The sequence below is a fragment of the Diadema antillarum genome, unplaced genomic scaffold, assembly GCF_040938485.1.
Source record: "Diadema antillarum isolate AM-2024a unplaced genomic scaffold, OU_Dant_1.0 seq00000894_RagTag, whole genome shotgun sequence".
NCBI classification, from domain to species: domain Eukaryota; kingdom Metazoa; phylum Echinodermata; class Echinoidea; order Diadematoida; family Diadematidae; genus Diadema; species Diadema antillarum.
The window spans coordinates 127,154-141,946 of NW_027271757.1; the positions used below are offsets into that span (position 1 = coordinate 127,154).

The 14,793-nt window shown below is 38.3% G+C and overlaps 1 protein-coding gene across 2 annotated transcripts in view; it reads left to right on the plus strand.

The window, feature by feature from the left end:
• Positions 1–14,793, plus strand: part of LOC139740987 (uncharacterized) — a 141,090-nt gene that overhangs the window by 105,193 nt on the left and 21,104 nt on the right. For both annotated transcript variants that reach the window (XM_071651571.1, XM_071651572.1), the window contains exon 3: positions 3,735–3,877. In XM_071651571.1, the coding sequence (XP_071507672.1) occupies positions 3,735–3,877 (143 nt within the window). The remainder of the gene's footprint in view (positions 1–3,734; positions 3,878–14,793) is intronic.

Below are 14,793 nucleotides of genomic sequence, written 5' to 3' on the forward strand. Positions count from 1 at the left end.
CAAACATACACTTTGCCGTTATCACACCTTTAAACAGAGTAAAATTTAACTTATTGCAAGTCTAGTCTAAGCATGAAGTTTGATTTGGGTGGGGGGGGGGGGGGGGAGGGGAGACCTGGAAATAAAAACGGCAAATGAAGAGAGCAAGGTGATCCATGTGAACAAGTACAAGTGATTTTCCCTCATACTTTGTAATGCGTCGGTCGTCCCTGGCACCGTCAAGTCTCGTACTAGATGGCGACAGGGAGAATTACACCTTGAGCATTCTCCGTTCTCGCTAACACTCTTATCGGCGCGTGTCGGTAAATTTGTCGGGCTGCCCTCTCGAGCGAAAGCAAACGAACAAGTCATTACTGAATAGCGGTCCGCATCTGTATGATCTGTGTTTGTACAAGAGTTGTCAGGTGGTTGGGAAGAAGCTAGCTGGCTTGTGAGAACCTTATGTTATAGGTAAAAAAAAGAAGAAAAGAACATAAGATCCCTTGTGAATGGTGGTGATGGGGGATGGAATAGGTGCATAGCATGCACAGGCACACCAATATTTTCTGCCGGATTAACCCATATCCAATGTAGATGTGGTGGGTTCTAGACAAAGCCTTTAGGGATTTTTAGAATCTGGCCGGGAATGGGTTAAAAAAGCACATCCTTTTGAATGCTATCTGGAATGCATACAGATGGGAGAAGAGAAGAGAAGACTAGCTTAGTTGCAACTCCATGTGGATATAGATGTAAGATAAGGCACACCCAGATAAACTCTATGTGGATATAAACACAATATATACCACACCCTGTTTCCATGGGGATGGCATGAATGTAACACGGGGCAGTGATGTTGAGAGTGATTAGGCCAGTGCTACACAGACATATTTTTTTTTCCTATTTATTTTTTGCTTGTTAGGACTGTTGGTCGCACGTGATGGCCATGCATGACACTTGTGATGAAATGTAAACTGTTACAGACAACTGACTACAAGATCATTAGGATATTTATTCTCCTATGCCCCCTTCCCTGTGAAGCTGGGCAAGTTTTAGTCAGTTTTCTTGGATATCCTTTTGGTGAAAATTCCTTCTTGCTCTTTTTCTGATAAACTTCCTTCCATTGAAAATCAAATGGAACTATGAGACACTCATAAAACACTCAGTAAAACTTCACCAAAAAAAATTACCGTCTGGATTCCTTTCCATTCTACAAGATTTTTATTTATTTTTTTCTGCAGCAGCAGTTCTGCCGATGACTTCAGTCAGGCTTAACAGCTTTTCAATTGAGACGTCATTCATCCTTTCCCAGGTGTGCTTCTTAGCTCAAAAAGTGAGCCGCAAGCATCACATGTACAAATAACTAGTACATGCACATGCCTGGTATGATTAAATGCAAATTGCAAGTTTCATACCTCAATCAATTTTTCCCATCCATACTTTTCCTGTTGCCGTAGAAACAATGTCGCCAATCAATAATTCAAGCTCTTTAAAACTGACATTCCATGATGCATCTGAAATTTAGAAGATTGAATGGCTGTTCAGAGGCAAAACCTCTATACAGGATTGAAAATTTAGCCAATTATAATGATGAATGTGTGATTATAGGTAGTTTTACTTAGCCATTATGATGATAGGAATAAACAGGCTTTATCATCTCCTGTGGAAAAAAAAAAACCCACATTCATAATTGGATGCGTCCCATGATTACCTGTACATGTTGTCCAGCGCTTCAGCATGCACCACTGCATTTAACTTCCTATTAAAATGACACACGGCCCTGAGCGTCTTTCGGGGAATCATTTCTTGTCTTTTTTTGGTTTTGCTGTCATCATAAAAATGGTTGAATGCTTTTCATGGAACGTCATCAACTTTGTTTTAGAGATAAGTGGTGACATTCATCAAAGTTTAAAAGTTTTTTTTTTTCTGCAGACAAGAGCTCTTCCTGCTTTTGAATTGTTAGGGGTGCAACAGGTGAAAATAAAAGATATAATAGGAGAGGTGTGAAGAGTCTATGTTTTTCCATTAAACCATTCTGCGTAACTGAACCCACGTGCTTATCTTTCGATGGGCGGGTTTCCACTCTTTGCATTCACGCTCGATATTTACTCACTCCCTGTGGAATAAGATGTCGCCCACAGACACTGGCTTCATCTTCCATCGGAAAATTGTCCATGCGCGATGTGCCCAAGTCAAACATGAACTGAGATCGAGATTGTAACCACACCCCGACGTTATTAGGAAATTGTCGGTCCTGTGTTTATCTTCACTTTGTGTGTGTGTGTGTCCAAAAAGAATGGATATTGGATTGTCCGATTTTCTTTGGGCACTTGAAGAAAAAAATAAATAAAACAGAATCAAGTTTTTGTAACCATGACAACACTTGCCTCAAACTGATGAACCTCACTTATTTTCTTACTGTCTTTCAGGGTTTGAAATTGTCCTTCACTGTTTTAACATCTCAGCAAATATTGCTCTCCTAGTTTTGGAGAAGAAAAAAAGTAAAATGCCCTTCCATTCAAAGCTGATATTCATACCATGGTATGCACTAGACAGTTTCAGTGTATAATCATCATTTTTGGTGTGTGATGTTATAGGAGACACAAAGTTGAGAAACAAAGGAACAAGTATAAACTGTGACAGAAACAGATAGATAGATAGATACATACATACATACATAGACAGATAGATAAATGAATAGATAGATAGATAGATAAATGGATAGATAGATAGACAGATAAATGGATAGATAGATAAATAAATAAATGGATAGATAGATAGAAAAAATGGACAAAGAAATTAAATGTGACCCTGCACCTCAAACAAACAAAAAGTCGCCATACATGAATTTTTAGTTAACACCATATTCTGAAAGAGCAGACTTTAGGCTTTAAAATGATGTATAACTCAAATCAAATGGACTCTCCTAACCTATCTAAATATTGGAAAGAAAGCACAAACTCAGGAAAAGTGTGAGCTGAGAAAAGAGGCTCTGAAGTACAGTGTCTCTTCAAGCGCTTAATCTTAAGACCAAACCGTGCTGACTGTGCGATGAAGGGGACAAAAAACAGGAAGTAAACCACCAGAGTAACAACAATGAAGGGATTATCAGATTAAATTGAAATTAAGCATGCCTCATTAACACATTCTGTCCATAATTAATCCCAACTTTCAAAGCAGTAGCACTATCCTTTCAAAAGTTATTAGAGTTGAAAGTGAAGAGTGTGGACAAGGTTTTTCAGAAATGAAAAAGGGATTCTAAAGACATACCTAATCACACTATTCTACCAAAAATGTTCGAGATAAACTGCTAAAAAAACACACTTTCCTGCCCGTTTTATGATTCCAAATTTTAGCTTAATGTAAAAGAAGACCCGCTCTTTCAGAAAGTATGAAAAAAGTCAAGTTCGGCTAGGTTGACCCATTTCATTTATTTTCAGTCCTCACACAAAATCAGTGTGTGCGACTTTATGTTCGTTTTGAGGTGCACGGTCACATATGGAATGACAGAGATCGAGAAAGAATAAAGGAATGTTACTGAATAAACAAAAAATCCAGATATTGAAAGTATTTATCAAGCAGTGTGTATCTTCTTGTTCTTTGTGCCAAGAAATGAGTTTTTGCAGCAGACATGAACTCTGTGTTGAAAACACCAACCAGTGATATTTTCCTATTCATGGATGTGTTTTCTTCCTCTTTCTCAAGCTCGTTTCCTAACCATTTCTATTCTTTCTGCTTTGCATTTGATCTCCTGACAGTTAACACGGCGAACCCCCTCTTCCAGTGCCGATTCGGTCTGCGCGTCAATGTCACGGTCAAACAGAACGACTGCCACTACCCAGTCTCGCCCGAGGGCATGGAGTGCCTGGATCACGGTGTCTGCTTGACGAACGTTGCCAAGGTAGTCCTGGCCACTTGTTGCGTGAACTAACACCGAGTACAATCTCCCTGTTGTGTAGTCAATCTCCATCCCAGTGGCCAGCTCAGGGCTGAAATCTTTGCCCGTACAGCAGCCTTACTATCTATTCATTGATTCCTGTCAACTTTGATTGATTGATAAGAAAGGAAAGATGGACAACTTTTTCTTTGATGTTTTGCAATCATTTGTATATGTGACCCGCTACAACAAAAAGGTCCTAAAGTCGCGCACAGTCGAAGCCGTGAAAATCGAGTTTGAAGTTAGAGCATCAAAATTGGTCAAAACTTACAATTTTCTGAATTTGACATATTATTAGAGTCTGACATGTCTTCTATCATCTGTCGAAATTTTGAAGCAAAATGATGAAAGGAAAGACCAAAAAATAGCGTTTTTCTGGGCCATGTTTTTTGGATGTTTCAACGAAGCAGAAACTGGTTCGAATATTTGGATTGAGCGCCACACATCGGCTCCGCCCCTAACAACGACCAGAGTGATCTCATTGGTCAGTTTGCTGCTTGCCGCTAACCGAAGCGTGAAGCTCGCACACTGCCCAGTCGACTGGTGCGTGCGGGCGGGTTGCGCTATGCCTTACCGCTTCTCCTGACATCCTGGTCACTGATTGGTCGGTGAGGAGACCGCCGACGCTGTGTTTGAATGAGCATTTCGGGGGTTGCTAGGGCTGAACTTCTATTGTCCTGAGGTGAATACTGACTTGCGTGTCTCTTGATTGTGATTGCGTCGCAAGGAGAACTTTCAGGGCGCTTTTCTCGAAACAGTGATTTCCCAGACGTCTTGACATGCTCTCTTTTAAACATCGATATCTCCGCCGCCGATTATTTTTATGAGACGTGTTATATATCAATTTAAAGCAGAAAGATTAGGGAATTGTGTCATGCAATTTTCAAATAATCGACCTCGCCGGACTTTAGGATCATTTTGTTGTAGCGGGTCACATATATCATTTTGCATGTCTTTGTTGCATCTCTTCAAGGAAGTACCATGAAAGTGGAAATTTTCGTGGTGTGGAATTTTTGCGCATTGCGCGCAGCCAGAAGCTAGCGCAAAAATAAAAACATGCAAACATTTTTGCATGTCGTATGTTCCAGTAGTTAATGTCCTGATTCGTCAGATTTAAAAACACTCGTAATTCATTTCACCTGGCCAGCGCAAAAAATTACTTACATGAAATATCCACTTTTACAGTATGTTGATATCTACAGAAGATGAAAATGTATCATGCATCACAGTTCCTCCTACTCAAAAGATGTGTGTACCCCTCCATACACAGAGACACACACACACATGTAATCAAATGTGTGGTGTACATTGTACACATACAAAGGCACCCACATAAATGTATTGCTCTCTGAGGGAGCTATTTATCATTCAGTGTGAATCTTGTGGGATTGTGTTGTGTGTGGGTGTGTGTCTAAGTGTGTATGCTTCCTTGACTTGTACATCTGTCACCTCTGTATTACCCTAATCTGAATTTCAATCTCCAGTAAATGGTGTGAAATTCCTCTTTCCAGTAAGTAACGGTTGACATTAAGAGAAAGCCCTACATACTATAGGCTTGTTGCAATGTGCTGAACAAATATTTCTTCTTAGTGTCTTAATCTTTAAAGGGCTATATAGCCTATCATGAAAATGATCTTGTGTGGGTAGGTAGGTGGGCCACTTCATCAGGTTATCACACTGCACTTTCTGGTACGAATGAGTGAAGTGAGATCTGTGACGTGCATGGGTTGTTACTCTCTCACACAAGGGACAGAGTGTTTTTGCCTCTTAGTAGAGGGGACAGTATGATTACACACAATATTGCCCAGCTAGACTCCGGAATTGAACCTGGTTCCCGTGGATTTGGAGGCAAACACACTACCGACTGAGCCACATCACCACCCTGTAAGGAACTAAAACCCTGCTATGCAAATTCAAGCTTGACTTTTTGAATTTCATTTGATGTCCTACGTGCCCATTTTTTTGTCTGATTTCTTCATATATTTCTGCATGGTCTATGGGAACATTTCCTATTTAAAAGAAAGAGCAACAAAAAATGTACCAGATTCTAGATGTGTACATTATAAAGAGCTTATCTTTGAATTAGTGTAATAAAAATCCAGAGTGAAATGTGGAGAGTGTCAAGTGAATAAGCTTTAATCAACAAAGGTATTTGTTGGCTTTGAAATACAGATTAATTTGCAAATCTTTTGCTAAGTTGCAGGTACTCCATAGGAATGAGTGTGCACCACTGTGTAATAAGTATCTTTGATTTCCTCTACCCGTTGAGGATTAACTGATGTTGCTATAACATACATTTCCCATAGAAACCTGCCCGAATATACGTGGGACTAGTCTTTAATGGGTTTAATGCACATCACCCAAAGAGTCCTAGAGTAATTTCACATTTGTGCATTATCACTTCTGCGCTCTTCTCACATAATTTTTGTATCCATCTGAATCATGCTCGGGGCGGGGGGGGGGGGGGGGGTGGGAAGGGGAACATACAATGTAGCAAGCCTTCAAGTCTGTTCCATTCTTGCGCTGTATCTTCTTCTTCTCAACCACTTTCACTCTTTTAATAGCAGAACGCCTGCCCAAACAAAGCCATCTGGGGGAATGTCATGAAGATGACATGATGATACTCTTTCATGTGGAGCGGGGGTGTAGAGTTTCCGAAATATCACCGCACTAGTATGTACCCCCCCCCCCCCCATTCCTACTTCTCTATCCATTTCTCGTTCTGTGTGTCTGGGCTTTATTATTTTTTTTTTACCGTTAGTTATGTTTTTCCCATTGTATTTGTGTGTTAACATTTCTAGCAATGTGCCAAAGTCAGATGTATAAATGATTTCAATTTAGCTTTAACTGTTGGGTTCACAAGTTTCTGGGTTAGCAGTGATATACCCCCCCTCCCTTTTTACCCTACTAGAAGTAAAACATGATGATATATATATATCTATATCTATCTATCTATATATATATATATATATATATATATATATATATATATATATATATATATATATATACCGGGTGTCCCAAAAAAAGCGGAACGGTGGATTTTCAGTACCTTGCGGTCTAAAAGTTATATATCTTTTGACATCATTAAAAAGAGCATCTTCTGCAGAATACTATGATACCAAAATCATTTAATTTGGTTCAGTACTTTTTATTCTACACCAATTTCTGAAAATGCAGTGATTGTCAAATTTCGCCAGATTTTTGCGACTTATGAGATAATAATTTGAGTGCGACACGCGATCCATACGGTGAATATTGTGTAAGCTCGGTGATCCATGTCAACAAAAGATACAGCTTTCACATTGGGCACGGGCCAGGAAAAAAAACAGTGTGTGTGTGTGTGTGTGTGTGTGTGTGCGCTCCCAATATGAAAGCGTTATCTTTTGTTGACATGGATCAACGAGCTAACACAATTCACCGTATGGAACGCCTGTCGCGCCCAAATTATTATCTCATAAGTCACAAAAAATTGAAAATGACTGCATTTACAGAAATTGGCGTAGAATAAAAAGTGCTCAACCAAATTTAATGATTTTGGTATCATGGTCTTCTGCGGAAGATGCTCTTTCTAATGATGTCAAAAAATATATCACTTTTAGAACGCAAGGTACTGAAAATCCACCGTTCCGCTTTTTTTGGGACACCCGGTATATATATATACACACACACATATATATATATATATATATACACACATATATATATATATATATATATATATATATATATATATATATATACATATATATAATTTTTTTTTTAATGTAATGCTTCTATCACATATTTGGTCACATTTTCTCTACCTATTAAAAAAGAAACAAACAAATAGGGATCACTTGTAGATATCTCTGCTTTGTGGTTAAAAGAAAATATCCATCCTAAGATTCAAACTCGTAAATTGTATAACACTTGTGAGAACTGTGATGGCAGCAGTGTGCATTTCTCTGCTTTGACAAGGAAAATTGTATTTTTCTCCTTGACCACATAATGGATTTCTTTGGTTATATTACAACAGCAACAACAAAAAACTCACACTAAACTTCAGTAGCGATACACGTCAGCATGGATACATCTTGCCTTCATCCTGTTCCCAAGTGTATTTTCGAGGAAGAGAGAGAAAGAGATGAGCTTTTGACCCCTGCCAGATCTTGATTTATGGGTGATTAGCCTAGAATTGATGTAGTGTGATGAGGAGACCTGAAGCAAAGAAAGCCACAGAGAAACCACTATCTCACCATGCCATCTTGCGTGGTCTCCGGAAAAAGAAAAAGAAAAAAATCCCCTGAAGGTTGCCTTTCAGCAAACAGCTTCTTTTCAGTTATCTCATTGATCCAGTTTAATTTGTATCTTTTCCATACATCCACCCGCCCACACACACACACACACACACACACACACACACACACACACACACACACATATATACACACAAACACAAAAGTGATACAGTGTATATATCATTATGTATGTGGCTTTGCATTCTTTTATAAATAACATATGGCCACGATTTGCGTAACAGTTCAAGATAGAAGTTTTACCTAGATTGGATTCCATGGCATTAAGTGAAGGTGAGAATGAAACCATTTTTGTTAGACAAACTTTTATAGATGTACATTTTCTTTCAAAGTTTCATATATCTGAAAGTGTGTTCCACGGTATCAGATGAAAGTGAGAATGGGAACCATTTCTAATAATTAGCTGAACTTTAATATATATCTAGACTGTCTATAAAGTTTCATTTATCTGAAAGTGCACTGGAAGAGCTCAAAATCTGAAAATACCACAATCAACATTTTGCGTTCAGCATTTGACTAAAAAATTGCAAGCTTTCATTTTCATACCAGTTTCCTGTCATGCAAATTTTGTGAAAGTTTTTTCACCTTACAAAAATGTTGGACTTATACAGAATAAGAAGAAACTGGCTATGGTATTGATGCATGCTGCTGTGAAGTGGTCGAAGCTTTGTTTTTGTGCATTCACCTTTACTGATCCTCCCTGTGTTAAAAAAAAGAAAGATAAAAAAACTCTCAAATGAGTTTTTTCTCTGATAATTTGAATGACAACGTGACAAAGTGTCTTATACATGTCACCAGAGGAGGTGAATAACCTCGTATTTACCAACACGGAATGCAGGAAAGCTTAGGTTTATCTCCTAGCCAGCCTCAAAAGCATAACAGCAACTCATCAACTCCTGGAGTAACTTTTTATCTATGCTTGTGAAACAGATGAAGGATGAAATTGCATAGTCAAGATAAGTAGACATGAAGATCCTGGGCTTAAGAGTGAGTATAGCAACTTCTTCCCTAAAAAAGAAAAGAAAAGGAGTCAGTCATGGACCCCTGGATTGTAAGTGTAGAGTCAAACGTATTATACATATTGTGCTTGTCCATCATGCAAAAGTACCTTAAACTGCATCTTTTTAAAAATTTATCTATATGTTTTATTGATTTCAACAATTGGCATACAAACTTAAATCATTTCTTTGCATGCACAGAGTAGATAAAGAGGAATAAGGAGAGAAATTGATTGATTGATTGATTGATTGATTGATTGATTGATTGATTGATTTGAATGTGCTTCCACTTTGTGTTCACAAGAAAAAAGGAAACATAATTGAGTTACCCTGATTATACAATAACAATTTGTCTTTTTGACGTACAAAAAAATAATCAAAACACATATTTTTTTAACATATACATTTGCAACGTGTGACAAATAAATAGCAGTCATAAGAAAAAAAATGGGAGAGCTTAAACAAAAAGCACAGTTTGTATTACTGAAGCCCCTGAAAAATAGATCACATCTTGACAAACCGTCGAATAAACACATAACAGCAACGAAGTATATACGAGAATGGTATAAAAAATTACAGCTAAGACTGAAACTGATACTGAAGCTCCGCATGATGACAGAAAGATGGGATGAGAGGATACTAAACAGAAGGAATCGATGAGACAAGATTAGAGGGGAAAGAAGAGATGGAGAGAGGAAACGGTATCGAGTAGGAGGATCGATAATTTAAAACAAAATATCTTTGTAAAAATGATAATCTTTGTAAGAAAGGGAGAGGCAAACATATAGATGGATATGCAGACAGACAGAAAGAGGGTGATATATGCACACATACATAGATAGACTGATATATTGATAGAGTGAAATAGTGAAGGATAGATAGAGAGCGAGAGAAGGAAAGTTAAGTGAGGGGGGAGTAGGAAAGATTGAGAGGGGAAACTTAACCTTGTATTGATTGCGTCGGTTCGAGGTTTGAAAAGCGCTCTGTTTGGACATGTTTGGGCAGATTGTTTTGACGAAATGATTCGACACATAGCCAAGCGTGTATACCTTGAGTAATCGACTGCTGAGGTTCCCCCGACAGCTGTCCGCAGTGAAGTGCCAGCGTGCGCAATGCACAGAGACATAGAGATGATAGGATCCTTTTGGGCAAATCGTTTTTTTTTTTAAGGGGGGGGGGGCATGGCAGTTGATTACACCCGAGGCCCTAATGTGCAAGTGCATGGTAAGAAACAGATAGATGGCGAGTAGGGAAAAAGATTGTTGTCTTTAATGATATACTGTCAAACCAGAAAAGTTTACGTGCATGAAACTTTCATGAATTTTGCAGAGAGCCAAGATTCGCAAAAATTCACAATGCATTGAATGCTGTACGCAATGCAGAATGTACACCTTGTACTAGCAGTGCACATTCATATTTTTATTCCCCTTTTAACTATGCTTTTTTAGTACTAGTAGTGTGTTTTCAGTTTTGTTGGGTGTTTTATATGGACCAGTATGTGTGCTCAACAAATCCCTGTATAAAGAGTACATGTAGTATTTACTGTGATTTATTCATGGTTGGCAATTTATGAAAGCTTGATGCTGCAAAGTTTGATGCCGCGAAAAAGTCAGTGTGCTCCAATATGCAAACGTCTCATGCCAAGAAAGTTCATGGTTTTACAGTATTCTTGCCCCATGACAGAGCTCATATTTGCATATTTGTGAGCACATCCCCACCCCAAACACACATGGAAACACTTATTTATTATTTTTATATATGCATATCTTATGGCTCTACTGCCCAATCTCTTCTTTTTTTTTGTACATGATCAATTGAAAATTGTGAGGTGATTACATCATCATCTCACTCTTTCACATATTCATATCTACTGTTTGAGAAATGGTGTACAAAAATGAGTGAATTTTTGAGATTTCGTAAATCCTTGCTTTTAGTCCAATTTTGATCAAATTTTCACTGCTGTGCTTGCAAAGTTTGACCCTTCCACCTTTCAGATTTATTTTTAACAGGTCCAGAATTCCCGTCACAGAACCAGAACTGGGTACCATCTTACATTTAAGGAAGGTATTTGAGTACAGATAACAGCAATGACATGGACACTTCTCTTTACACAGCATGATTTCATCATTCAGTTGCTTTGAGTCCAAAGTGAAAGAATAAAATCAATCTCACTAAATGCCCAGAATGAAACGTATTGCTCTAACAAATCAGAAAAGATGTTATGAAATGATTCAGCAGAAACAAAACGGTCCCAGCACGACATCCAATTTGAGAAGCCAATTTCTGTCCTCACTCGATTGTCAGTTTACCCCTAGGAATTCTAGAGGGGATAACAATCATTTTTCTGTCCCGTTTTCTCTGAACCCCTTCATAGAATCCGTGCTACTGTCGTCAGGAGTGTTTTATTTTTCTTTGCTCAATATACGTCTGCACCGTGTTACTCCCGAAAATTCTTCCCTGTGTTATTGATTTGTTGAGAAATACCGTAAAATCCAAGAATCTGTTTACCAGTATGTTGTCCATCGGTTGTGTTAGGCATTTTTATCATCTGTCAGAAAAGGGAAATTAAGGGAAATTATCATATTGTGGTTGGTGTGAGGGAATGACGTCAAGTGATTGAGGGCCTCAAAAAATTGGCAAATCAACTAGAAGAAAGAGTACTGACAGACAGCTGCCTTTCATAGGCACATGGTTATTCGTCAAAAGCAAACATGCATGCATGCACACATGTGTACAGGCATTCAAATATACATAGTGTACACACATGTACATATACACACATACACCCACATCAGCATAAACACACACCTCTTATACACAACCATAGGTTTATCTTAATACATCCACACAAGCATGTGTAAACATATGAGCACACAATTATTGATCAGCGTTGCGATCTTACAAATTTCATAATGTGTAGAGGGAGACAAATTGAAGAAAACTCACACCCTCTTTAACAACAGATTGTCTGACTTTCCTCAAACTTTACTGATTTGTTCTCCTAATGTTTCTGCATTTCCTGAGCCCACATATACAAAATGTATATTTGGGGGGGGGGGGGGGGGAGGGTAAATTCTCCTGCAAGAATAGAGCAAGGTCTCTCAAACCTCATTGGTTTTCTGCCCCACAATCATGGGATTAATTAACACCATTCAGTGCAAACAAATATTTGCAGATTTACAAATCCTCAGAGGCCATCTCAAAGAAATTGATATAATATATATTAATTAATCAGTCAGTCTCTGTCAGGTATTATACCTCTAGCAGACAGGCTTAGAGTGTGGTATAATTTGCTCTTTAAAACAAAACAAATTCCGAGAATGGTTTGTGGCAGTATAGTTACACGTACGTTCACATGATATGTTTAGCTGGAAGTTGTAAACTTTTTGATGATCAGCTTGCAGATAGTATCATGTGGACCCACTCGAAAGTAACTATCTTTAAAGATTACTCGATGATTATAGTCACAAGATTTCTCAGGGTGTATGCTCTATCCACGAGCCGGATAGAGCATACACCCAAGGGGATAGGGTTCACCTCTATGTGAACCCTATCCCCTTCTCAACTTCTCAGTCAACCTTCAGAGCATGTTGTACACAACTGTGTGATCATCACACCATGATCAGGTTTAATTGCTACATTCTGTATGCATGTATTTTTTCCAGTTCTGTGGGTTTATCATCGAGTGGGACTCTCGCTTGAACGTTCAATCTTTAAGATTGGGTGTAATTTAGACGTACGTCGTAGTTTGGGGCGCAAGATCTTATCATTGATGATATAAGCTAAAGGTACCATCGATGATTAGCTTCCTTGTGAACTTAACTAGTGTCTCCTGCGTAAACATCCCAGGCAAAATGGAGAAACTGGCAGAAAAAACGTTTTATCCCCCTCATAACATAATTCAGCTTCAAAGCGATGCTGAGATCGAGGGGGAATTATAGCTTGGATGTGTGTGTGTGTGTGTGTGTGTGTGTGTGTGTCTTGTGTGCTGTTATGCGTTTCATTGATGAATGGCTTGTGCAGACTTTTTGACATTTTGACATATCTTGAGATTCGCTAAGCATGAAATGGCATGCTTTCCCTTTCCCTTTCAGAGAAAAAAAAAATGGAGAAATATGGAAACGGTACACCAAAGAGAGAATTACATTTGTGTGCTTAATGTGACAAGTAATTAACAAATTACATACCAGATTCCTGAATATCTGCTTTCAGATTTGATAATTTTGTGTGCTTTTTGCATTAACGAAGTTATGACTGTCGGCATTACTTCAAATGTGATTAGCTGCTCTAGATTCAAACACATGTTTTCATCTGATTAGAAATATGAACTAGTTTAATTTCCAGGCAACATTTTCTATCTGATGCCCTGTCAGTTTGTTATATTTAAGTCTCTTCACTCCTCACCCCCCCCCCCCCACTCAAATGCCGCCACCAGACAGAACAGATTGGAGATGCTTAATTAGAACAGTCATGACATATTCGCTGAAAAGTGCCAAATTAATGCATAACACAGCTGCAAAACAATAAACTTCATTTCCATTGAAGTATTCCAGCTGTTCTTTTCCATGAGAATTGCAAAGTTACAAATTGGATCTTTTTTTGTGTGTGTGGAGGTGATCCCCCCCCCCCACCTGTATTTTACTTCTCAACTGGACTCATTCTTTCAATCATAAATTTTATTCTGCAGAGGGAATTGAAAAACACAAATCACAGAGAATTATTACCCTCTTTTTCTTCTCTGTGATCTTGTTCTTCTTTTTTATCAAAAACAGACTAAAAAGAGAGAAGAAATAGAACAAGAAAATAAGTGTCTCTTGCGAGGAGCCCAGATGAGCAGTAGTAATAGTCGTGATATATGTGTGACTGAATCCCCAAGAACAGGCATTACAGCCGTATTTCATTCTCATCTTCAAGATGAGGAGTGTGGCAATCTTTAGAAGGAGATGGTAACATGACATTTTAATCAACTTACACATCAGGTGTAGCAGGTTAATGTGGTGCAAAGAGAATTCTCCTAGACACATTATGACTTTGAGGACAGGAAAGGCAAAAATGTGACAAATAAGTCAGATTTTTTATTTAGAAACAGCATGTCTTCCATTTCAACCTGTAAAACCTTTCGTCAGTGTCAATACCTGGTACCCTAGAATAATTGAGAACTAGTTTGTATCATGTATCATTAATCTTGATCGTGACAGAACAGCATGCTTCATGCGGGTACCAATTTGCCTGTTAAATCACACTCTCTGTCGAGTGATTAAGATAAATCATTACTTGACTGCTGAATGTACGAGGCTCTTTTCCTCATGAATGCCCAAGTGGGTAAAATATCATTTAAGGGAAAACCCCGTTATGATGAGGTAACTGGGACCATGGATTTTACCCCTGTCCAATCGGTACCTCATAAACGTACCTAAAAGTACCATGCAGCTAAATACAGTGATGTAAAGCAAGAAATATTTGTGGCATGAAATTTTTGTGAATTGGAGCTGACAACTTTTTGCACGGCATGGAATTTTTTTTTTTTTTTTTTTTTTTTTGCGAATTGCCAATGGCATCCAATGCATTATAGCGCAGACAAGAA